This window comes from Delphinus delphis, chromosome 14 (assembly GCF_949987515.2).
Source record: "Delphinus delphis chromosome 14, mDelDel1.2, whole genome shotgun sequence".
In the NCBI taxonomy this organism is placed as follows: Eukaryota; Metazoa; Chordata; class Mammalia; order Artiodactyla; family Delphinidae; genus Delphinus; species Delphinus delphis.
This window is the reverse complement of record NC_082696.1, coordinates 53,588,736-53,616,624: the sequence shown is the minus strand read 5'-3', so window position 1 is coordinate 53,616,624 and position 27,889 is coordinate 53,588,736. Positions and strand designations below refer to the sequence as shown.

At 34.8% G+C, this 27,889-nt stretch overlaps 1 protein-coding gene across 1 annotated transcript in view; it reads right to left on the bottom strand.

Annotated features, from left to right (window-relative positions):
• Positions 1-7,233: 7,233 nt before the first annotated feature.
• The window catches only part of HACE1 (HECT domain and ankyrin repeat containing E3 ubiquitin protein ligase 1), a 95,275-nt gene continuing 74,619 nt past the window's right edge, over positions 7,234-27,889 (bottom strand). Inside the window, exons 20-24 of the mRNA XM_060030175.1 lie at positions 23,504-23,635; positions 16,866-16,964; positions 16,516-16,586; positions 9,706-9,819; positions 7,234-9,149 (exon numbers count right to left, since the gene is read on the bottom strand). Coding sequence (XP_059886158.1) covers positions 9,047-9,149; positions 9,706-9,819; positions 16,516-16,586; positions 16,866-16,964; positions 23,504-23,635 — 519 coding nt within the window. The 3' untranslated portion in view covers positions 7,234-9,046. The remainder of the gene's footprint in view (positions 9,150-9,705; positions 9,820-16,515; positions 16,587-16,865; positions 16,965-23,503; positions 23,636-27,889) is intronic.

Here is a 27,889-nt window from a genome sequence, read left to right as displayed (position 1 = left end):
GCCGCTGGGCCTGCGCATCCGGAGCCTGTGCTCCGCAACGGGAGAGGCCACAACAGTGAGAGGTCCGCGTACCGCAAAAAAAAAAAAAAAAAAGGAAAATTGGGGGGAAGTGTAAATTCAAATAAATAATTAATAGAATTTGAGAGAGCTATAAACAGTGCTAATTATCAGGCAATATGGAAACAGAGCTTTGTGGGCAAAGGAGCATTCCTTTCTTTGACTATGTTACCAAGAGTTTAATTAGGATACTCATTTTAAATTAATCATATTATAAAATAAGTTTTGTGATTATGAAAACATTACTTATCACTATTGCTATTGCATTTTATAGATTCAATAAAACCTATTACTGAGTCTTCTCTTGATTTAGTATTCTGGACATTTTATATATATCATATAGAAAATAACACAGGGTTGTGATTTAGACAAACAGGAAAAAAAGGTTATATAGTGAAAAAGTCTTAATCCCATCTTACGTTTTCCCAGATATTGCAAGTCTCTGGGCCACAAACTTTTCTTGCATATAACCCTATGTATACTGTATTTACACACTAATAACACTTCTATACACCTTATTTCACTTAATGTACCTTAGAAACATTTACGAATCAGTATGTATACATCCACTGCATTCTCTGTACATACTTCCTATTGTATTTACATAACACAATTAGCAACCCCTTAACGATATTTAAATTATTTCTGTTTTTCTCTGTAACAAGTCTTTAGTGAACGTTCTTGTACAAATATGTTATGTATGGGAATAAGTATCTCCACAGATAAATTCTTATAAGTAGAATTGTTGATTCAAAGACTATGGTGTACACTTAAAAAATGTGATCTTGCCAAATCGCCTTCCAAAGAATTTGTATCACTTTACACTCCGGGGGAACATTTCTAATCAACACAGATTTTTTTTTTAAAGCAAACTCCGATGCTGTCAACAGCCAGGAAAATAAATTAGTGAAGCAGGCTGGGGTAAGAAAATGGCAAACTGGAGAGCATGTTCAGTCATTGCAAGAAGCAGCTTCTACTCAATTCCAGCCTACTAATAATGCCTTCTAGGAATCTCTGCCCAATGTTAAACTGTCAGATTTCTCACAAAAGCCAAAAATCTGGACTTCTGCATGAAATCTCCAGATTTTTAAAATGTTGACAACTCACGAAAAATTTAGAATTGGTGTAACAAACAAAACACATGTGTGAGTGGGACTCATCTGTTGAGTCTCCAACGTGTGACCTATGTTTAAAGCTATCATTGCCCCACCAAAGCCAACAAAGATGTCACCACAACCGGCTGTGTTTAGCATCTTGTTGTAAAACTAGGATTTCAATAGATTACATTACGTTTTTGGATGAATTAGAAGATGGGTTTTATTAACTACGTGGTCACTATCCCCACAAACTATTTGAATAACTTAATCTACTCTTGCCCAGGTGTTTTCGTTAATCAGTTTCCTACAATATGCTCCCTTGCCTTCTAGTTTCATTCCTGTAAAGTGCTGTATTTCTGTTTTCTTCCTTATATGAAACTACCACATGTTTTCTTCCTTATATGAAACTACCACAGTTATTTTCCTGTTAGTGTAATCTTCTTTTACCCAAAGGAGAGGAAAATCTCTAATCATTTTTTTATATTTGCCTTCAACATATCCATCTACTTACAGAAGAAATTGTGGGAATAGAATTAAAAAGACTTGCTGCCTCTAGTTTAAATAGGATTTTTAATCCATATAAAATCTTTTTATATTAGCTAAATTCTTATTGTTTAGAAACTAAAGATAATATAAAAGAATAAACCCTAAAATTGCTAGCTCTATATAAAAAAATATTCAAATTCATGGATATAAAACCATGAGATTTTTAATGTTTTATTATCTCCTCTCCATAAATACCTGCAAAAGAACCAATCTGACAAAGCCAATGTATGATTATAAACAGAAATAAATGTTTGTAAATACTAAAATTATAAGCAATGTAATATTAAATAAATCAGTTACCTAGCTGAAGTTAGAAGGCAATAACCTCTTGTACAATTAAATTTCAAAAACCAACATTTTAAAAATTATTAGCTTCATTTGTTGTAAATAATGCATCTGAATCCTAATTTTAGGGCTAATAGTAATTTTAAAAGATTTCTGTTTTTAATGTAATCTGTTGAGAGATGTTTTCTTAATATTAAAAAAAACCCCACAATAACAAAAGAAGACCAAAAAACATGTATTAAAGAAGTTTTATGACTTAGCAAAGCTTTCAACATATATGCCTAAATACATGTATATACAATACATATTTGCCTATATTGACATATATACATTGTCTACATTTGTCAGTGACAAACACAGTGGCTGCTCATATGAGAAAATATGCATATAAGAGTCATTTTACCAATAATGATGCCACTGGATAATCTATTTTTAGTTTCCAAAGGCAAGGTCCTAAACATTACAAATTCCCCTGTTAGTATTTTTAAATGTCTGAGTGTTCCTACTTCCCCTAAAAGGTATGCTGTAACTACTCAACTGTGTCTTTTCCAAGACACCCTAGAGGCTTCCCTGGTGGTGCAGTGGTTGAGAGTCCGCCTGCTGATGCAGGGGACACGGGTTCGTGCCCCAGTCCAGGAAGATCCCACATGCCGCGGAGCGGCTGGGCCCGTGAGCCATGGCCGCTGGGCCTGCGCATCCGGAGCCTGTGCTCCGCAACGGGAGAGGCCACAACAGTGAGAGGTCCGCGTACCGCAAAAAAAAAAAAAAAAAAGGAAAATTGGGGGGAAGTGTAAATTCAAATAAATAATTAATAGAATTTGAGAGAGCTATAAACAGTGCTAATTATCAGGCAATATGGAAACAGAGCTTTGTGGGCAAAGGAGCATTCCTTTCTTTGACTATGTTACCAAGAGTTTAATTAGGATACTCATTTTAAATTAATCATATTATAAAATAAGTTTTGTGATTATGAAAACATTACTTATCACTATTGCTATTGCATTTTATAGATTCAATAAAACCTATTACTGAGTCTTCTCTTGATTTAGTATTCTGGACATTTTATATATATCATATAGAAAATAACACAGGGTTGTGATTTAGACAAACAGGAAAAAAAGGTTATATAGTGAAAAAGTCTTAATCCCATCTTACGTTTTCCCAGATATTGCAAGTCTCTGGGCCACAAACTTTTCTTGCATATAACCCTATGTATACTGTATTTACACACTAATAACACTTCTATACACCTTATTTCACTTAATGTACCTTAGAAACATTTACGAATCAGTATGTATACATCCACTGCATTCTCTGTACATACTTCCTATTGTATTTACATAACACAATTAGCAACCCCTTAACGATATTTAAATTATTTCTGTTTTTCTCTGTAACAAGTCTTTAGTGAACGTTCTTGTACAAATATGTTATGTATGGGAATAAGTATCTCCACAGATAAATTCTTATAAGTAGAATTGTTGATTCAAAGACTATGGTGTACACTTAAAAAATGTGATCTTGCCAAATCGCCTTCCAAAGAATTTGTATCACTTTACACTCCGGGGGAACATTTCTAATCAACACAGATTTTTTTTTTAAAGCAAACTCCGATGCTGTCAACAGCCAGGAAAATAAATTAGTGAAGCAGGCTGGGGTAAGAAAATGGCAAACTGGAGAGCATGTTCAGTCATTGCAAGAAGCAGCTTCTACTCAATTCCAGCCTACTAATAATGCCTTCTAGGAATCTCTGCCCAATGTTAAACTGTCAGATTTCTCACAAAAGCCAAAAATCTGGACTTCTGCATGAAATCTCCAGATTTTTAAAATGTTGACAACTCACGAAAAATTTAGAATTGGTGTAACAAACAAAACACATGTGTGAGTGGGACTCATCTGTTGAGTCTCCAACGTGTGACCTATGTTTAAAGCTATCATTGCCCCACCAAAGCCAACAAAGATGTCACCACAACCGGCTGTGTTTAGCATCTTGTTGTAAAACTAGGATTTCAATAGATTACATTACGTTTTTGGATGAATTAGAAGATGGGTTTTATTAACTACGTGGTCACTATCCCCACAAACTATTTGAATAACTTAATCTACTCTTGCCCAGGTGTTTTCGTTAATCAGTTTCCTACAATATGCTCCCTTGCCTTCTAGTTTCATTCCTGTAAAGTGCTGTATTTCTGTTTTCTTCCTTATATGAAACTACCACATGTTTTCTTCCTTATATGAAACTACCACAGTTATTTTCCTGTTAGTGTAATCTTCTTTTACCCAAAGGAGAGGAAAATCTCTAATCATTTTTTTATATTTGCCTTCAACATATCCATCTACTTACAGAAGAAATTGTGGGAATAGAATTAAAAAGACTTGCTGCCTCTAGTTTAAATAGGATTTTTAATCCATATAAAATCTTTTTATATTAGCTAAATTCTTATTGTTTAGAAACTAAAGATAATATAAAAGAATAAACCCTAAAATTGCTAGCTCTATATAAAAAAATATTCAAATTCATGGATATAAAACCATGAGATTTTTAATGTTTTATTATCTCCTCTCCATAAATACCTGCAAAAGAACCAATCTGACAAAGCCAATGTATGATTATAAACAGAAATAAATGTTTGTAAATACTAAAATTATAAGCAATGTAATATTAAATAAATCAGTTACCTAGCTGAAGTTAGAAGGCAATAACCTCTTGTACAATTAAATTTCAAAAACCAACATTTTAAAAATTATTAGCTTCATTTGTTGTAAATAATGCATCTGAATCCTAATTTTAGGGCTAATAGTAATTTTAAAAGATTTCTGTTTTTAATGTAATCTGTTGAGAGATGTTTTCTTAATATTAAAAAAAACCCCACAATAACAAAAGAAGACCAAAAAACATGTATTAAAGAAGTTTTATGACTTAGCAAAGCTTTCAACATATATGCCTAAATACATGTATATACAATACATATTTGCCTATATTGACATATATACATTGTCTACATTTGTCAGTGACAAACACAGTGGCTGCTCATATGAGAAAATATGCATATAAGAGTCATTTTACCAATAATGATGCCACTGGATAATCTATTTTTAGTTTCCAAAGGCAAGGTCCTAAACATTACAAATTCCCCTGTTAGTATTTTTAAATGTCTGAGTGTTCCTACTTCCCCTAAAAGGTATGCTGTAACTACTCAACTGTGTCTTTTCCAAGACACCCTAGAGGCTTCCCTGGTGGTGCAGTGGTTGAGAGTCCGCCTGCTGATGCAGGGGACACGGGTTCGTGCCCCAGTCCAGGAAGATCCCACATGCCGCGGAGCGGCTGGGCCCGTGAGCCATGGCCGCTGGGCCTGCGCATCCGGAGCCTGTGCTCCGCAACGGGAGAGGCCACAACAGTGAGAGGTCCGCGTACCGCAAAAAAAAAAAAAAAAAAGGAAAATTGGGGGGAAGTGTAAATTCAAATAAATAATTAATAGAATTTGAGAGAGCTATAAACAGTGCTAATTATCAGGCAATATGGAAACAGAGCTTTGTGGGCAAAGGAGCATTCCTTTCTTTGACTATGTTACCAAGAGTTTAATTAGGATACTCATTTTAAATTAATCATATTATAAAATAAGTTTTGTGATTATGAAAACATTACTTATCACTATTGCTATTGCATTTTATAGATTCAATAAAACCTATTACTGAGTCTTCTCTTGATTTAGTATTCTGGACATTTTATATATATCATATAGAAAATAACACAGGGTTGTGATTTAGACAAACAGGAAAAAAAGGTTATATAGTGAAAAAGTCTTAATCCCATCTTACGTTTTCCCAGATATTGCAAGTCTCTGGGCCACAAACTTTTCTTGCATATAACCCTATGTATACTGTATTTACACACTAATAACACTTCTATACACCTTATTTCACTTAATGTACCTTAGAAACATTTACGAATCAGTATGTATACATCCACTGCATTCTCTGTACATACTTCCTATTGTATTTACATAACACAATTAGCAACCCCTTAACGATATTTAAATTATTTCTGTTTTTCTCTGTAACAAGTCTTTAGTGAACGTTCTTGTACAAATATGTTATGTATGGGAATAAGTATCTCCACAGATAAATTCTTATAAGTAGAATTGTTGATTCAAAGACTATGGTGTACACTTAAAAAATGTGATCTTGCCAAATCGCCTTCCAAAGAATTTGTATCACTTTACACTCCGGGGGAACATTTCTAATCAACACAGATTTTTTTTTTAAAGCAAACTCCGATGCTGTCAACAGCCAGGAAAATAAATTAGTGAAGCAGGCTGGGGTAAGAAAATGGCAAACTGGAGAGCATGTTCAGTCATTGCAAGAAGCAGCTTCTACTCAATTCCAGCCTACTAATAATGCCTTCTAGGAATCTCTGCCCAATGTTAAACTGTCAGATTTCTCACAAAAGCCAAAAATCTGGACTTCTGCATGAAATCTCCAGATTTTTAAAATGTTGACAACTCACGAAAAATTTAGAATTGGTGTAACAAACAAAACACATGTGTGAGTGGGACTCATCTGTTGAGTCTCCAACGTGTGACCTATGTTTAAAGCTATCATTGCCCCACCAAAGCCAACAAAGATGTCACCACAACCGGCTGTGTTTAGCATCTTGTTGTAAAACTAGGATTTCAATAGATTACATTACGTTTTTGGATGAATTAGAAGATGGGTTTTATTAACTACGTGGTCACTATCCCCACAAACTATTTGAATAACTTAATCTACTCTTGCCCAGGTGTTTTCGTTAATCAGTTTCCTACAATATGCTCCCTTGCCTTCTAGTTTCATTCCTGTAAAGTGCTGTATTTCTGTTTTCTTCCTTATATGAAACTACCACATGTTTTCTTCCTTATATGAAACTACCACAGTTATTTTCCTGTTAGTGTAATCTTCTTTTACCCAAAGGAGAGGAAAATCTCTAATCATTTTTTTATATTTGCCTTCAACATATCCATCTACTTACAGAAGAAATTGTGGGAATAGAATTAAAAAGACTTGCTGCCTCTAGTTTAAATAGGATTTTTAATCCATATAAAATCTTTTTATATTAGCTAAATTCTTATTGTTTAGAAACTAAAGATAATATAAAAGAATAAACCCTAAAATTGCTAGCTCTATATAAAAAAATATTCAAATTCATGGATATAAAACCATGAGATTTTTAATGTTTTATTATCTCCTCTCCATAAATACCTGCAAAAGAACCAATCTGACAAAGCCAATGTATGATTATAAACAGAAATAAATGTTTGTAAATACTAAAATTATAAGCAATGTAATATTAAATAAATCAGTTACCTAGCTGAAGTTAGAAGGCAATAACCTCTTGTACAATTAAATTTCAAAAACCAACATTTTAAAAATTATTAGCTTCATTTGTTGTAAATAATGCATCTGAATCCTAATTTTAGGGCTAATAGTAATTTTAAAAGATTTCTGTTTTTAATGTAATCTGTTGAGAGATGTTTTCTTAATATTAAAAAAAACCCCACAATAACAAAAGAAGACCAAAAAACATGTATTAAAGAAGTTTTATGACTTAGCAAAGCTTTCAACATATATGCCTAAATACATGTATATACAATACATATTTGCCTATATTGACATATATACATTGTCTACATTTGTCAGTGACAAACACAGTGGCTGCTCATATGAGAAAATATGCATATAAGAGTCATTTTACCAATAATGATGCCACTGGATAATCTATTTTTAGTTTCCAAAGGCAAGGTCCTAAACATTACAAATTCCCCTGTTAGTATTTTTAAATGTCTGAGTGTTCCTACTTCCCCTAAAAGGTATGCTGTAACTACTCAACTGTGTCTTTTCCAAGACACCCTAGAGGCTTCCCTGGTGGTGCAGTGGTTGAGAGTCCGCCTGCTGATGCAGGGGACACGGGTTCGTGCCCCAGTCCAGGAAGATCCCACATGCCGCGGAGCAGCTGGGCCCGTGAGCCATAGCCCTGGGCCTGCGCATCCGGAGCCTGTGCTCCGCAGCAGGAGAGGCCACGGCAATGAGAGGCCACGGCAGTGAGAGGCCCGTGCACCGCCAAAAAAAAAAAAAAAAAAGACACCCTAAAATTAAACCCACTGCTTTGTATTACATATACATCACTTGAACTCAACATTCTAATAATAAAAAGAAAGTTTACGGAAAAATTAAATTAAATTACAAACTTAAACTGTAATCTGCACATCAGATTACGTTTTCAAATGTATCATTAGAGCTCACAGATAAAACAACAGTAACAAAAAGAAACCCAGTAAAATATCGTATTTTAATTTTATCTAAAATATAAATTAAAATAAGGCATAAGAAAAACTTTGAGACAATATATGTATGTGAAAAACTGACCACTGAAAGATGCAAATAATTCATACAATATAGCATAAGCTTTAATATATAAATTAGATGTCACTGCATCAGCTGTTTATTAGTCACATCAGTCTAAACTTTACATATTAAAATACTGAAAGGCTAGAAAACATCACTGCAATATAGATTCAATATGGGAAAATACGTATTTGTGGCTTTATACACAATGTAAATTAATCCATTCTATACAACAGTTTTCCAAAATATAAACGGCACTTTACATGCAATAGGACATACCAAGCTGGATGTCCTAATTAATTTACTATATAGAAAAATAAAGGAGACAACACCTTTTTAACAGAACAGTTACATAGCAGACATGGAATGTAGAATAAGATTCTGCCCTAACACACTCTTGGATAATATTAAAGAAATATGAAAAAGGAGTTTCTACTATTTTCAATTAGCATTTTTTAAATGAAGACTACTGTGATTTATATGTTCTAATTGTATCACAAACTGAGAAAACATAAAAGGGAAAAGAGATGGGGAAGAAAGAAAACCTGATCCTTTATGAATTTTAAATATCAGCCCTGCCTGTGGGCTGCATTTAGGCTGCTTTTCTGTTGACGGTTTCCTAAATTACTTCTGCGACTCTGCACTGCACATCAGCAGTCAGATGAATTTTCCAGACTTCATTATGCCATTGTGTAACCATAGCTGCCACAATGTAGTGCCACAAGAAGCCTGTCCTTGAGTATTTCTTTACTTGGGTATTCAGGTAACTTGAGCATGTTGATGCTTTAAAAGAAAAACATACCACTATTAACTAAGAAATCTCTGAAATTTTTTATTGTTTTGTCTAGCAGTGAAAACACTACTCAAAATTAACGTAAAACCACCCTCTTAAATTTGCAATCAAATTGGAAAACCCTGAAGTAGTATTTACAAAGTAAAAAAAAAACAAAACCCTGCTGCATTGCAGTTTCCTTTAGCATGCAAATGTAGTAGAAGAAAATAAGTTCCCTTCAGCCTAAAATAAATAAGCAATAGGGCAATTTAGTTTGAAATGATGGTGTAACTCAGTGATACTTATGACAGTGTAACTTTAGTGATACTTGAACTACACATATTCAATTAGAGTACAGGTAGGTAGTTTCCTCAAACATTTTCCCTACCAAAAAAGGGGAAGGCAAGAAACTATGTAGCTACTTATTTATCAGTGATTACAAAATGTTGAATAGAGATCACTGTTGAGATTTTCCTCTCAATGCAGCAATACAGTAGTTGGACCTTTGATCATTCAAAATTAATCAGAACAATTTGCAATGCATCTAAATAAACCAATTTAACATACCATGTGCTTGAAGTCGGTAGAAGATTTGGAGTATATGGCACAGCAGCAATTGTAAAGTTCTGCAATCCACTTCCACCCATGATATTAGCAAATCCACCATGTGGGACCCTGGAACTAAGAGTTCATATCTTAGTAAGTCGTAATCATGCAAGGAAAATCTTGGTAACGGGTATATTTCGAATTAGCAAAATGACTAGTATCTAGTAGATGTTCATTAAATATTTGCTGAATAAATAAATGGCTTACTTGATTAATTCAAGCAACAGAGGCTCTTACATGTTATCCAAATGATTTCCCTGTCTGTGAAAAATATCTAGAGTCAAAGCGTTTTTGTTTTGTATTGTTTTACACGGTGGGAAAACTAGAAAATTCTTTACACTTCTCTTTCCAGAGATTTACACATTGGTTGTATTCTTTTCAAATGTCCCCTAACATAGTGAGACCACAGGAAGGTGAACAAACTCAGAAGTCTCACAGTTCCTAATTTCCAAACTTAAACTACAAAACTGCAGTCATCAAAACTGTGGCACTGGCATAAAGACAGATACATAGACCAATGGAATAGAGAACCTCAAAATAAACCCTTAAATATATGGCCAAATGGTTTTTGACAAGAGTGCTAAGAATCTCCAATGGAAAAAGGACAGTCTTTTCAACAAACTGTGTTGAGAAAACTGGATATCCACTACAAAAAAATGAAGCTGGACCCTCACCTAATGCCATATACAAAAAGTTAACTCAAAATGAATCAAAGGCCTAAATGAAGAGCTAAAACTATAAAATTCTTAGAAGAAAATACAGGGGAAAAACTTCATGACACTGGATTTGGTAATGATTTCTTGGATATGACACCAAAGGGACAGGCAACAAAAGAAAAATGAATTAGACATCATCAAAATTAAAAACTTGTGTGCCAAAGGACACCATGAACTGAGTGAAAATGTGAGCCACAGGAGAAAATATTTTGAAATCATAAATATGACAAGGAATTAATATCAAGAAAATATATAGATCTCCTACAACTTAACAACAACAAAAAATAGGGACAATTTTTAAAATTTAAAAAATAGGGACAGGACTCAAATAGACATTTCTCCAAAGAAGATACACAGATGGCTTATAAGCATTCGAAAAGATGCTCAATCAACATCACTTGTCATTAGGGAAATGCAAATCAAAAGCTCATTGAGATAACCACCTCATAGGCATTAAGATAACTATTAAAAAAAAAAGATCACTAGAAAATAACAAGTATTGGAAAGGACATGCAGAAATTGAAACCCTTATGCAATTGCTGGTGGAAATGTAAAATTGTGCAGCCACTGTGGAAAACATTATCACAGTTTCTCAAAAAACTAACCATAGAATTACAGTAAATATCCAAAAGAATAGAAAGTAGAGACTCAAACAGATATTTGTACATCCATGTTCATAGCAGCATTACTCACAATAGCCAAATAGTGGACTCAACCCAAATAACTGTCCATGGATGAAAGAATAAGAAAACTGTGGTAAACACATACAATGGAATACTATTCAGCCTTTAAAAGGACATATGCTACAATATGGATGAATCTCGAGGACATTATGCTAGGTGAAATAAGCCAGTCACAAAAAGGCAAATAATGTATGATTCCACTTACATAAGGGACCTAAAGTAATCAAATTCATAGAGGGACTTCCCTGGTGGCACAGTGGTTAAGAATCCACCTGCCAATGCAAGGGACCTGGGTTCGAGCCCTGGTCTGGGAGGATCCCACATGCCGCGGAGCAACTAAGCCCGTGAGCCACAACTACTGAGACTACTGAGCCTGTGTTCTAGAGCCCGCGAGCCACAACTACTGGGCCCATGTGCCACAACTACTGAAGCCCGTGAGCCTAAGACCCGTGTGCCTAGAGCGCGTGCTCCACAGCAAGAGAAGCCACCACAATGAGAAGCACGTGCACCACAACGAAGAGTAGCCCCCGCTCAATGCCAACTAGAGAAAGCCCATGAGCAGCAACGAAGACCCAACACAGCCAAAAATAAATAAATAAATCTATTTAAAAAATTATAAAATTCATAGAGACAGAAAGTAGAACGGTGGTTGCCAGAGGCTGGGGGTAGGGGAAATGGAAAGTTAGTGTTTAATAGGTACAATTTCAACTGAGAAAGATAAAAAGCTCAGGAGATGAATGGTGGTGATGGCTGCACAAATATGTGATGTACACAGAACTGTACACTTAAAAATGATTAAAGTGTTTAATATTAAGTATGTTTTACCACACACACTAAAAAAACCTGTCGAATAATGCACCAGGATTTTCTGTCTGAAATCACAGATGATATGTTTACATTCACAGGCGAAAAAAAAACAATCCAATATAAACAGATCTCTTCCCAGCATTTTTCTTTTCTAGCTGGGAAGTAGTTTGGTTGCTATTAAACACTTTATTGATGAAATGCCTAAGCTTACTTTAGAAATCCAAGTGAACGTTAAAAGGATGCCTGCATCAAAAAAAAAAAAAAAAAAGGATGCCTGCATCTTGCTAACAAAACACTAACACATGAGCAATTCCTACTTAGGGAAAGAGAATATCTAAAGACCTGAATATGTCTATAAACTGAAACATTACTTTCTGCATATTTCCCTTTGCCTAAAAAATTAACAAAGGTGACCAAAAATGAAAAGGAATAAAAGGCAAGCTGTTTTCAATTTCCTACAGAGGCAAACTTTAAAAACAAGTATTCCACTTCACCAGGACAAGGTGAGAAGAGAGCCTTGACACTGATTCTTACACAAATTATATCACAGTATTTCAATAACAGAATGATCAATCTAATGTCTTTCATATAAATAAATTTTGAAAAATAAGCTTAAAAAAATCAGATGATCCCCCAATTTTCATATCTAAATTGAAATTATTCTGTAAACTGATATTCACAAACAATCTCTGAAACCTTACTCCTCTTCCTCTAAACTACAATGACTGGGGCCCACACTTGAATAACCAGTGGATCTTAGCTAAGATTATGGCTCATCAAGCTTAAGCATGTATGAGAAAAATAAATGGTCTTTGGTTGAGTATTATGACACCTGACATATACAATGTAAAATTACAGTTAATAAAAATGAAATATTTCTATTTTATACACAAATCATCAAGTCTGACTTTCATTATTCTTAAGAGATAATGAAACAAGAGTAAGACATTTAAGACAGCCTTGTAGATAAAATATTGTCACCACCATAAAAATATTTTAAAGTTACTGTTGATACAGATTCTTGCTTCTACAACTGGAACACATTTGACTCTTTAGTAAGATTCTTTTAAATTATACTATGGACACAGAGAAAGACATTTTACAATCTAAATATAAATGATAGAATTTTCCAAAAAGTGGAAAAAAAAAACCACACACACACACTCTAGGTCTAGAATGGCAAATGCAATACCTATTGATAACTGGGTCTAGTGTAAAAGGAAAGTTAAGGTTTAAAAGAACTTAAGGGCTTCCCTGGTGGCGCAGTGGTTGAGAGTCTGCCTGCCGATGCAGGGGACACGGGTTCGTGCCCCGGTCCGGGAGGATCCGCGGCTGGGCCCGTGAGCCATGGCCGCTGGGCCTGCGCATCCGGAGCCTGTGCTCCGCAACGGGAGAGGCCACAGCGGTGAGAGGCCCACCTACCACAAAAAAAAAAAAAACAACAATAAAAGAACTTAAGACTTAGTTTGAATTCAAAACAAGGACTCCATGTAGACTAAGTGCTGAAAAGTGGATTCTTCAACCTGAAGGTAAAGCTTAGCTCCATGTAGTTTCCCCTCAGCTTCCTTGGCTTCTACTTTTTTTTTTTTTAACCTCTTTATAATTGCTTTACAATTGTGTGTTACTTTCTGCTTTATAACAAAGTGAATCAGCTATACATACATATATATCCCCATATCTCCTCCCTCTTGGCTTCTACTCCTTACCCACATTCTTCATCTCAGTTTAAATGGATTCGCAGCTACACTTCTCGACCAATTAAATAGTAAACAGTACAGATCTTTTCAGCACTGCTAACTATGAGTGTACTATTGACACGGGAGACGTACAGTGTATTACTAATCAAAGTGTTTTTTATTCTACAAGAGCAGCAATCTAACAGACATTTTTAGTACTAAAGAACTTGAATAATTGTTTCCTACATCTTAAAGACTCATACCAACTGAATCATGAAGGAAAATATAATAGTTTATTAAATGGTGTTTAAATATAAACTGCTTAGAAAAATAATCAAAGAGCCCTGCCTTATAACATAAACCAAAATAAAGTCCAGATGGCTTAAAAATTGGTATGTAAAAACAGAAACTACAAAAAAGTTACAGAAAAAAAGGTAGATAAACATATATATACAAAATCTTGGGTGTACGGAAGAATTTATTTTAAAAACATAAGGAAAGTACTGATAATAAACTTGCAACCTAATTTAGCACTTTCATTATATAATTTTTATAAATTAAATTTATAATCTAAATTACAGGGAAATCTGTATGTTTAACTTAATATAATTAAAAGGCAAATGATAAACTGGGAAAGATATTTGCCGAGTTAATGTCCCTATATATAAAGAACATTTAAAACCAAATTTTTGAAAATGATGGTAGAATAATGTGCAAAAAATAAAGGAAATCCACACCACACCATACATATATGAAACTATGAAAATAAAAATGATTACATCCTGTATTGATAGAATAAAAGAAATAGGCTGAGGTGAATACTGATATTTTTCTGAAGGTTAAATGAACAATGTCTCAAGGTTATAAAAATTTATATACTTTTGTATCTAAAAATTTCCCTTCTAAGAATTTATCCTATATATCACATTTATCCTATATTTATAAATAATCAAACTGGGCTGCAAGTGTATAAAGCACAAGATTTCCTTATTCAGCATTATTCATAAACAGGAAAATGTAGCAATAAAGGACTATATCAATTAAGGGAGGTCCATAGACTGAAGAATAGACAGCCATTTAAAAAACTAGATCTATAAATGAAACAATGTTTAATGATATATTGCTAAATTCAAAAGTTATAAAATAGGAACAATGTTTTTCAAAAATAAAAATTTATATATGTGAGAAAAATTCTAGAAAAATAACCAAAATGTTAAGTGATTATATTCAGAGACTGATATTAAAGGTGATTTTTTAAAAATTTGAATTGTCAGGCTTCCCTGGTGGCGCAGTGGTTGGGAGTCCACCTGCCGATGCAGGGGACATGGGTTCATGCCCCCTGCATCGGCAGGCGGACTCTCAACCACTGTGCCACCAGGGTAGCCCTTAACGCTTTTTATTAAATTACCCAAATCTCTAGGTATTTCTGGCACTAAGTAGCCAAAAAAAAAAAAAAAAAACTGACAAGATTTTCTTTCATAACTTTAGTCTATAATCTGTGAATAATTCATGTTTTATTCTTTGAAATTAGGTACATAGTATATATTATATATTGTATAGGTATATAGTGTATATTTTTCTAATTATATACCTAAAAAACTAAGAAAATACAGCAAAATATTAATAGTGTTATCTCTAAATAGTAATTAATTAATGGGATTTTCATTTTCTTGTATCTATAGTCTCCATTTTCAAAATTTTCTATAATGGTTATGAACTACTTTAAAAATAAAACAGTTGACTTTAAATTACATATATATAAGACAGATATATATTCACACTATGTTTTTAAAACAGGTAGGAAAAAGATACATCAAATTATTTACAGTGCTTATTGCTGGCAGGTGATAGTTTTTCTATTTCTTCTAACTTTCTGTGTTCCAACTTTCTTAGAAGAACCATGTACATTTATAATGGAATGACTAAACTATATTTTCATAAATAGAAGGACACAGATGAAATTCTAACTTATCAAGAATGAAAATCAGGAATTCCCTGGTGGCGAGGTGGTTAAGAATCCACCTGCCAATGCAGGGTACACGGGTTCGAGCCCTGGTCTGGGAAGATCCCACATGCCTCGGAGCAACTAGGCCCGTGCGCCACATCTACTTAGCCTGCGCTCTAGAGCCCGCGAGCCGCAACTACTGAGCCCACATGCCTAGAGCCTGTGGTCCGCAATAAGAGAAGCCACCGCAATGAGAAGCCCGTGCACCACAACAAAGAGTAGCCCCCGCTCACCGCAACTAGAGAAAGCCCATGCACAGCAATGAAGACCCAATGCAGACAAAAATGAATAAATAAAAAATAAATTAATTTTTTTTAAAAAGAATGAAAATCAGACCTTTTCTTTTACATCTTTCAGAACTGTAAGTTAGAAGAGGTTTAAATCATCTAGTTTTCTAATATCTATGATATTTAATTGGTTCCAAAAGTAGACTTTCCAAAGTGTGGTATCACAAATTATTTTTCAGGCCACAAATCTTAAGACTTTAAAGTTTGATAAGAATTGGAGAAAAACTGCTGTGTATGGGTATTATTATGTATTGTGTGCACGTGTGTGTGTGTGTTGTCCCAGCAACAAATGTTGGCTACTATCATTGACTTACCTGCAGAATGAAAAGACTACCAGGTTATAAAATATAATATACATGCTGATAGTCCTGATTGGAACAGTTTATCTTTTATACCTTAAATAAACATTTATTGAGCACTACTATATGTTTTAACTTTAATGCCTAAATAAACCTTTGTTTAATATCTAAAAAAATGGAAAAGGAGGTAAGAAATTGACAATTCAGAGTAATAATTCATTTTGAGTTGTCTATGTCTAAGCCATTAGAAATGGAATCTATTAAATTCTTTCCACATTATCATAAAAACACTTCTTACCTGCCAGTAACAAACTGCAACAGAAGAACTCTCTCCTCTGGAGTAATATCTTCCACAACTTCCCAGAACCACTTAAAAACAACAATAAAAAACTTAGCTCATATTTCAGAGCAACTGCAGGCTTCTTAGTACCAGAGAAATATGCAATATTCATAAAGCATATTTTATTCCATGAAACTCATTTATCAAAAAAGATTTCATACAAAGCGCTCATATGCAATTCCCATGAGAAGATTTAGGGGAAAACTTTACTTTGTTAATTAATGTAGGTTTTCATCCAATAGTGCTGAAAAGCTTACAAGATTAAATAGCAAAACTTAACTTCATTCTAAGCTCTGGAGAGACTTTACCTGAATAACTGGATCTTCTCTTTCATAGCCACTTGTGTATTCAGTATTTTTTATCCAATCACTCACATCAATTTCTGGCATGCCAGAAAGCAGTAGCTCCTTTGGGGAAGAAGCAAAATATTTCATTAGTCGTCTCTGGGGAAAAAAAGTGATTACATTTAAATAGTAAATTTGCCTTAATTAGAAACTTTTACATTTAATCCCATGTAAAACTGATTTATTTTTGTAACAGTGTCTGCAAGTCATCAATAACAAGTACTACCTGAGAGAGAACCCTTGATACTAATAATCTCAAATATTGTGAGATGTGGAGATGTCTCTACACTGATACAATTTAATTAAAACATGAGATAGGGCTTCCTTGGTGGCGCAGTGGTTGAGAGTCCACCTGCCGATGCAGGGGACATGGGTTCGTGCCCCGGTCCGGGAGAATCCCACATGCCGCGGAGTGGCTGGGCCCGTGAGCCATGGCCACTGGGCCTGTGCGTCCGGAGCCTGTGCTCCGCAGCGGGAGAGGCCACAGCAGTGAGAGGCCCGCGTACCACAAAAAAAAAAAAAAAAAAACCATGAGATAACAGTTTACCTTTATATAGAAACACACATGCCACAACAGTTTATATGTGCAATAATTTTGTGAACATTATTATCTTTGATTTATATATATTTTATGAATTTGTTAAATTCTATAAAAATACTATACTCTCAGTATGAAAGTGAAAACAAAGACCTAAATAAATCTGGGTTAAGCAAAGGAAAAGATCAAGAAACCCTAATCACTAGGAAAAAAAGGAGTTATTATAATAAAAATAGTTATTATTTTTAAAAAACCAAAACACATTTAGGCCTTTGAAGAACTCTATTCCAGAATAATTCCAATCCAACTTTCAAGTCAAATTTCTCCAAGGTGAAAAAAAAATGCAATTTTCCTACTAATGACTTTTGGTATCCTTCTTTTTTCCAGGAAGATCATCAAACAAACAAAATATCAATCCAATAACTAAGAATGAATTAATAATGGCAAAAGTATTTACCATCATGATCCCCAAGAGAAAAGAGAACATGAAAAAGGCTTATCCAAATCTCTGAATCAGCCCGTATTACACAGGTGGATGTGTTTACACAGTAAAGTGAGGTAATAACTAGCCTAAGCTTAACACCGACAAGCCAGAATAGCAGAGTTTGTTATTGCAGAGATAGATACCATGTGGTTCAAAATCACTTCTCCTACAGCAATTCCTCATAATATATACCTGCCTAGTATAGAGTATGCTCCTAGTATAGAGTATGAAGGCCAATGTAAGGTGGTGTCTCAGAACTCTTGGGTGTTTCTGGGATCTATTTAAGGAGTCTGCAAGGTTCTCCCTTTTCCAACGTATCTGAGGCTGGATTTTCTCCATTTAGTTCAACCAAGCAACATATCACAACAGATTATAAGCAGAAGCAGATATGAGAACCCAGTTTATCCTATTAAGCCAGATATTAAAGACACTTGCAAAGATATAAAACAATGCCACTTCTCCCACTATTTTTGTTTTATTCTGGAAAATGCAGTTTTAATTTCTTAAATGTTTTATTTATGTTAATATGTAATGAATTGTTATTTTTATGTGAATTAATAAAAAATTTTACATTTCTGTTTGAATTTCAAATACAGTTAAGTATCAATTACTATAAACCACATAAACAAACTCTTTTCTTTTAAGGGGTCCTAAGACCAAAAAGTTTGAGAACTGCCTGTCTAGGGTGTGTTTTAGTCCTCCTTGCCATAGTATTATAAAATACTTTAACTAGAGGAAAGCATTCTGGTAGGGTGCATTTTATCACCCCCAAATACATTTTCCATCTTCCTTTGCACATTCTATGCCCCAAGAGGCACAGACTGGCTCTCTTGCCTGTTGGTTTCAGGTTGGGCTCTATCACTGGGCAACAGGCAGGCGTCTGCAGGTAAGGGCATTTTCTGCTCCCTCCCTGCTTCAGTACATCTTTGCAGTAGCTATGTCTCCTCAACTAGAGCTGCCACCTGGTGGCCCCCGGTGGTTCAGGCTCTCACCGGGCTCCTCACAGTACTTCCTCCACTTGTCTTCAATTCTAGGGGTGATAAGGCTTTTCCACTGTTGCTATTCTCTGGATGCCTCAACCATACCTTGTTTCTTCTTAACCTGCCCATGCCTCTTTAAGTTCCTCCATTAAAGTTTCTTTATCTGAACCATCTGGGGAAATTCTGCTCCCTGGCAGTACCCTGACACAGATCTGCCAAAAGGAGTATGGATGATTGTTACATGTTTCTTGTACCCATGAGTTTAATCCTCTTCCCTTCTAGGCTGAAGATAAGCTTTTAATAATATTAAGTATGCTTTCATTGTTAATAATTGTGAATAAAAATGAGTGAGAGGATATTCTCTCAAGAAATTTGAAGCATTTCATGAACATCATATGTTATGACTTTGTGAAGAGGACAAAAGATCTTTATTATCCCATTTAACACCTGGGCAAAAAAAGTTATTAAACTGACTGAAAACAGACGAAATGGGAAGTCCACAATACAAAGCACATATGCATATAACAAAAAGATTTTAAATCCCAATCAATAATTTATTATTTTTTTAATATATATATTTTAAAGTTATATACTTTATTTTTGGCTGTGTTGGGTCTTTGTTGCTACGTGTGAGCTTTTCTCTAGTTGCGGCGAGTGGGGGCTATTCTTCATTGCAGTGCGCGGGCTTCTCATTGCGGTGGCTTCTCTTGTCGCGGAACACGGGCTCCGGGCGCGCGGGCTTCAGTAGTTGTGGCTCGCGGGCTTAGCTGCTCCGCAGCATGTGGGATTTTCCCAGACTAGGGCTCGAACCCGTGTCCCCTGTATTGGCAGGCAGACTTTTAACTACTGTGCCACCAGGGAAGCCCCTATTTACTTTAAGATTTTTTTGATGTGGACGATTTTTAAAGTCTTTGTTCAATCTGTTACAATACTGCTTCTGCTTATGTTTTGGTTTTTTGGCCCTGAGGCATGTGGGATCTTAGCTGCACCCCCTGCATTGGAAAACAAAATCTTAACCACTGGACCACCAGGAGAGTGACAAAATAACTGAATTGGTCTGTTGGAATTAATTAGGTACAACATATATAACCCATAAACTAATAGTCAGGAACTGAGTCATGCAGGTGTTCACAGCTCTTAGCTTACCTAGAGTTTACATGACTCAGTGTTTTAATATCCTGGTACCACCATGGATAAACTCATATGCAGCACAGTATGGCAGGACAGTCCCTCAGACATTTGAGGAACCCCTCAACTGTAATAATGTTATAGATACAGTAATCACAAAATGTTGTCACCATTTTTGAACCTGATAATCACCTCTTGACTTGAGACTGCGTTCTGTCCACAAATGGATGAATACACATCCAGTTAAGGACACTGATGCTACTGGATACCTTCTTTTCACTAAAACTCTAGAATCTAACCAGTATCCTTTAACTCTGATTAACATCTAGCTTAGATGTTTGCACAGACTTATTTAAAAAGTTTTCTATCCCAGTGTAGCAGAGCCCTTTCCTACGAAAGACACAAAGTCACACCAAAGGTTCTAAAACCAAGTCCTACTTATATAGTTCACGCCACTGAGAGGCAATACTGATGAAGAGAGACTGGGTTGTGGTCAGAGACCATGGGTTCACAGTCTGGCTGTAACACATACTCTGTGAACATGAGCAAGTCCCATACCTTCTTTGGCCTAGTTTTCCTCATCTGTAAAATGGGAATAATAAGTTACCTCAGGGGTCTGATGTGAAGGTTTTAAAAGTTAATACACATGAAGTACCTGGCAAATACTAAGTGTTTAATAATAATAATTATCATCACTGCATAAGTAAGCATCATGCCAATAACACTGCTCTTCCAAAACAATCCCACCATCTGAATCAGCTCAACTTAGTAAAGCCAGAGTAGAAGACAGACTAGGAATCCTGACCTAACTTCTAATGTAAGAACCACAATTAAAAACTTACCAGTAGCAAACCTAAATGTAAAAGACAAAGGAATAAAGTTTTCAGAAGAAAATACAGGAAAACACTTTCATGACCTTGGAATAAGAAACAGTTTCTTAAACAGGACACAAAAAGCTCCATTCATTTAAAAAAAAAGGGAAGAGAAAAAACAAGTGATAAACTGAACTGCGTTAAAACTAATAACTTTTATTAGTTAAAAGACACCAGAGTAGAAGATCTTCATAACACATATATCTAACAAAGACTCCTATAAAGAATATATAAAGATTCCTACAAATCAGTGTTTAAAAAAACACAAAAAACAGAAAACACAACAGAAAAATGGACAAATTACTTGAACACTTCAAAAACAGAGTACACAAATGGCCAATAAAAACACTCAATACCAGGGAAATACAAATTAAAATCACCAGGAAATACCACTACTATTCCACCTGAATGGTAAAAAGAAAAAAGAAAAATATCAAATGCTGTTTAGGATGCAGAATACCCAGAACTCTCATAACCTGTTGGTGGGAGTGTAAACTGACATACTACTCTGGAAAACTACTTGCTAGTATCTACCCTAATGGAATAAATGCACCCCCTAAATCCCAGCAATTCCACTCCAAGATATATAATCTACACAATAGCCTGAAACTGAAAACTACCCACCAAATGTCCATCAAGAGTAGAAAAGACCAAAAAAAAAAGTATATTAACACAATGAAGTACTACAGAGCAATGAAAATGAACACATTACAACTGCTTGCAATAATACACATGATTCTCACAAACAAAAAGCTGTGCTAAAGAAGTCAGATATATTCTAGGTGATTATTCCATTTACATTAAGTTCGAAAACAGGTAACCTAGTCTATATTATTAGAAGCCAGGAGAGTGGATACCCATGAGGGGTCAGAGTGACTGGAAGAGGACATGAGAGGGATCTGGGGTGTTAGGATTTCTCAGTTTCTTGATCTGGGTGCTGTTTCATGGGTGTATACAGTTTGTGAAAATTCATCAAGCTATACATTTATGATGCATGTACTTTTCTCATGTATATTGTAGTTCAATAAAAAGTTTCATTAAACTCAGTATCAGTAAATTATGAGGCAAAGTTTTTCTCAGTTATTTGTGTTGTTGCTATTTGTTTTTTATACATAGGTCCAGAAAATAATGTAATTTTCTGCTTAACAATTCATAAGTACGCCTCCATTTTTAAATACTAAAAATAGTAACTTTTATGGTTATACAAAAACTAGACAAGTCTATGCTAAATAAAACCATTCATCTTAACCGTAAAAACACAACAAAAAACCCTCAAAACTAACATTTAGTGAAACTAAGTCACCATGGACTTCAACATTATTTAGCAAATTTTGTCCACTACTATACTAAGACATACTATGAGTGATAAATTGAAAATACTGGTATATGTAAAATTAACCGGTACACACCAATGTACTTATTCATATATTAAAATGAAAGGCATAGGGTGAAACTAATTTTATGAGACAGAATAAAAGCCAAAGGACACTTTTCCACTGATCTAAAATTTATTATTCCAAATTATAAAATTTTTTTATTCCAAATCTAAAATTTATTATTCCAAACTAAGAAAGCAGCTGTACTCTATTTAAAATATTGTGTGGTTTTATTAAGGAGTTAGACAACTCAAAGAGCTTACAAATAATTTATTACCAAAAATAAAAGAGAAAAAAGGAAATGGGGGAAAATGCAGACATAATTCATATAAAATCAGAAATCCTGTTAGATCACAGTAAAGGGCAAGCAAATTAAAGAAGCAAAACAAAACATTCATTAAAGACTAGGGGCCAGCAAAGACAGTGGACTCCATACATGGTTAAAATGGAAAATTATAAAATTATATACATGATGAAACAAGAAGCTGGAGAAGATAACAGAAATACAAGAAAATCCCTCAGTCAATTTTTATTTTTGGAAAAAATAAAAGGTACAAGAAGTTACTATCAGTATCCTTTACCTCATACAGCCAAACAAAAAATTTAGAAATAATGTGAATATTGCTTTTGGGAAGATTGGCCTTCAACATCTCCCATGTAGAACACTTTGGAAATACATTACATTTTTCTTTATCACCAGCTCACTCCATTCCACATTAAGAAATTGCTAATCTGGTTATTAACCTTAAGAGAAGCACAATCACAAATCTTATACCTCCCTAAAAATCAACATTAAACCATAATGTCTTCTACATTATTCCATTCATCATTGTGCTCCAAAATTATTTCTAAACTACATCAATTGGAGTTTTGTGTTGTGTTGCATAACAACAAAAGAACTGATGTTTGGGACTTCCCTGGTAGTGCAATGGTTAAGAATCCGCCTGCCAATGCAGGGGACACGGGTTCAAGCCCTGGTCCAGGAAGATCCCACATGCCGCGGAGCAATTAAGCCCATGTGCCACAACTACTGAAGCCTGCGCGCCTAGAGTCCACACTCTGTAACAAGAGAAGCCACCACAATAAGAAGCCCGAGCACCACAACAAAGAGTAGCCCCCACTCGCCGCAACTAGAGAAAGCCCGCGCGCAAAAACGGAGACCCAACACAGCCAAAAATAAGTAATTTTATTTATTTTAAAAAAAGAAGTGATGCTTTTCCTTACCAATTCATATTCATCAAAAAGTTGTATGAGGGAAGGTGGAATGAACATATGAAAGCCCTGTAAAAAAGCATTAATCTGAGGCTGAATGGCTCTTGTCATTCGAAGTTCAGTGACAAGCTGGACATACTCCGCCTATTAGAAAAAAAAAAGTTTCTGTGATGATTTCTTTTTAATTTCACGTACTTAAGACACTATTGATATAATCATTTCTCATTTAAGAGGTAAAGGTTTAGAATTAATTTGGCAGAAATATTCATACACCTCAGCAAACCAGTAATCTACCATTCACTAACCTGTTTAGGCCAAAATCCTAAGAATCAATCACCCAGGTTTCTCTCACACCCTCTATCAGCAAGTGCTACCAGATCTACCTGAAAAAACATTCTCAGTCAGACCTTGTCTCACGACCTCCACTTTTAGCACCTTGGTCCAAGCCGTCATCATCTCTCACCCGGATTACTGCAACATCTGGTATCACTGCTGCCTCTGTTTGCCTCTGTTACTGCTTCTTCACCACACCAGAGTGACTTTTTAAAATTACGTATAGATTTTTTATATATAACTCAGATCACATACCCTCCTTCTCAAAACCCTACAATGACTTCCTACGACACTTGGATTGAAGTCCAAACTCCTTTCCTAGTCCATAAGGCCCTAAATGACCCAGCCTCTGCCTTGCTCTCATCTCATTTCCTTCCACTTTCCCCTTTGCTCCCTCACTCTATCCCCCAAACACAAGCTTGCTCAGGCCTCCTTGTCTGTATACTTCCTGGTTTCTCTGACTGAAATCTCTTACTAGACTGTAATCTCTCTGTAAGCAGGGGCTCTGTTTTGTTTACCAGTATATATCCTCAGCTCTTAAAAAAGAGGCTGTCACTTTGTAAGTGTTCAACAAATAATGTGATGAATGCATACATTCTACAAATTCATTTAAAACACACTTAGAACCTGATAAAAAGACTCATTTAAGTGTAGCCTATTTGATTCTGAGTTAAGGTAACCTATTTTCACACATTTTCTTTTAAAATACACATCACCATCATCTAGAAGAGTGTCTCTTAAAATTTAACTAAAAAAATGTATTTTGGCTCAAACAAAATGAATTATCATCACTCTCTGTACATAAACCCTACCATTGTCATTATTCATATATTTTAAATTACAACTAAGTGAAACTTTTAGAGTTAAAAGCAATATGCTGTATATGGTTCTCACCTCCCAGGAATGAATGCTCTAAACACAGAGGGAGAAAACCTATTTTAGGCCCCTTCCTTTAATATTTTTTTTTTTTTTGGCACTAATCTGATGCTCTGTTCCCCCTGCCAAAAAAACGTCAGGCACTGAGCCAGCAAGTTATACATGATTCCGGCTATGAATTCTCCATACATCTCAGACCTACAGAATTGTCACAATGGATTACTCACAGCTCTCCCCAAACCCTGCACGGCTCCTTCTGCAATCTGGCACGGGGAAAGCTACTGTCTCTGCTATTCAATCTACTCCCAACCCAAATCCCACTCCCAACCGCCCAAAGGTTTTTCTCCATTGTATAGGAATTAATCAGTTTCTACAAGTTACATCCAGGTAGTTACTAGAGAGAGGGAAATAGAAATGTGTGCCAAACAATCAAACAGAAACACAAACTAAATTTTCAGGATCCAATCTAAAAAAATAGTATATATAACACACTTCCAAGTAATAACCAGCAATGATTTCAGCATTAACACGTGATTATCTTTTAACTGATGTCTGTTCTAACTAAACTGCTTAATGAACATACTAAAATTGTTCTCCTCCATTCATTCATTAATAATTATATATTTCTCTCAAGATGTTTTGCTTTTATAATCTTAAGGTACTATTCACTAATAATTATTCAAGACCTCAAATTATGAAGCATGAACTGCTCAAGTACACTTTAATTTGCCATTGTATTCCATATTTATCAGAATAGTACACACTCTTTTCTATCAATTAATTCCTATTATTTCCTCATACATTCTATTTTTAAAAATTAATTTCACAAATATACTAATGTCCCCTCTAATATTATTTCCCACATTTATTTTTGTAGCTCTGGCCCACAGTTATTAGATATCAATTTGTGAAAAATCAGCTCCTCCAGATACCAGTCTCCACATTAAGTTAATTTAAATATGGACAAATCTTGGTCTAATTATTTCTCAGTAAAATAAAATCCAAGCCATCACAAAGTCTCCTGAGTTTTTTAGTAAAGTAAGAGTTTTCCAGGTAGTTGAAAGACAACTGTGTTTAAGAGAAAAAATCTGAATCCAGCTGCTTCTAAAATGTTTCCCTGCCTCCTTAAAGAGCACATCCTCAGAGAGAGTAACACACATTAACGTGTTCTTGATGACACAATTATTACTATGAACATCCACTATTATCATACACTAACATTCTGACGGTTCATACTGTACAGAAATACACTGGTTGCATTCCCACCACCTACGAAGGCATCGAAGTGACTCATCCACACACTTCATGCCCTTGAGTAACTACATCAAATACCTTAAATGCTCTAAGGAGCAGTCAACATGTAGATGACAATCAGTCCACAAAACACTGGCATAAAGAGTTGTTCAAATAAACATTAAATATAAAGGAAACCTAAAATCCCACTTCATTCTAAGGTATTTAAAGAGATGATATAACTTGGGTGTGGGGGGTATTTTTATCCCCAACAGATGTATACGTGCTCCCACCTGAGTTGTACTGTTAATTCTTTGAGGGCATAAGATAATACCAGATGCCACAGAAGTAAATTGGAGAATTAACTATACTAAAGAATCTGAGTTAGTACCTGTTCTGGTGAAATAGTTATGTTTATAGAAAGCTTTCAACTTACAAAGCCTCAGCATAGAGATAACAAAATTAAAAAGAGCCTTAGCAACTTTTTCCTAGCTCAACCTCTGAGCCTCATAACTGATATAAGATAGGTAAGCAAAGAATAAGTGCCAAGGGAAAAATAAAAACACTAAGATTGAGATTCAACTTTCAGATATTACGTTCCAGTTAAATTGCATGTCTAGTTACAGAAACATTTTGTTTTAATTATCTCCTAGTCTTCTGAATGTGCGCAATGAATAATATCACCCCTTGGAAATCTTCCTTAAAATTTTAACTTCTTTTCAGGCTTTGAATCTAAATTATGTCTTCTTATGAGGAGTGGTGGTAACATTGAAAATTGACACCTTTTTTTTGAAGCTATTTTTCTTCTTGAAAATTTTTTTCACGATTTTTGAAAGAGATATATATGTATCATGTTTACTTAACTAATAGTTAACTTTTAATAGTGAAAGCAAAATGTTCTTATCCCAAGTAAGCTGATAAACTTGGACATACTTGTAAAACTGTTTGAAATAGTTAGTTTTACTTTTAAATTAATAGTTTAAAATGGCATTATGACTGGCATAATTCAATTCACCATTTGAATATAAATGCTTTAGTAATAAAAGCTTCTTTCCTGGGCTTATCCACTTGATTATTATTGCTCTGGTATGTAAGAGTTTTCACTGAAAATTTCTCCACTGAAAACTCAAAGGATACCAGATTTCTTCTGCAGGAATAAGCAGATATAAGAAAAAAGAGAGGCACATTTTTACAATGTAACATTTTCCAATAACTTATCCTTTACCAATATATTCTTATTTTTAAGGTCACTAATTAGTTATAAAGATTGATAGTCTGATAAAAATCCTATTACATCAGTTTCCATAGAACAAATTCAGTCATTGAAAATAGTGACTCTTCAGGTTACCATTACAAGGATTTGGTGATTTTTTTTTTTTTTTTGCGGTACATGGGCCTCTCACTGTTGTGGCCTCTCCTGTTGCGGAGCACAGGCTCCGGACACGCAGGCCCAGTGGCCATGGCTCACAGGCCCAGTCGCTTTGCGGCATGTGGGATCTTCCCGGACCGGGGCACGAACCCGTGTCCCCTGCATCGGCAGGCGGACTCTCAACCACTGCGCCACCAGAGAAGCCCCGGATTTGGTGATTTTTAAAGTGAATTTTTGGAATATACCGACTAAAATGCAGAGGAAAGTATGTCCTCCTTCACTGACAAAAAGATACTAAAGATAATTTAAAACCCAATCTAAAAATACATACATACACTCAATATGGAGAACCTTAGACCTAAACTGTTTTAAAAGTTTTCAGAGTAATAAAAAGATCTCTCATAGTATACTTTTCTGAAGATACACATAGGAATCCACTTTAAGTCAATAATCTATATAGACAAGCTTGTATTTTGTACTTGGATGGGTATCAAATGTGCTTGTATGTGAAATAAATCAAATTAAACTAGCAATAAAATATAAGGTATTAACCAAATAAAAATGAAATGGAGGAAAACATACTAAAT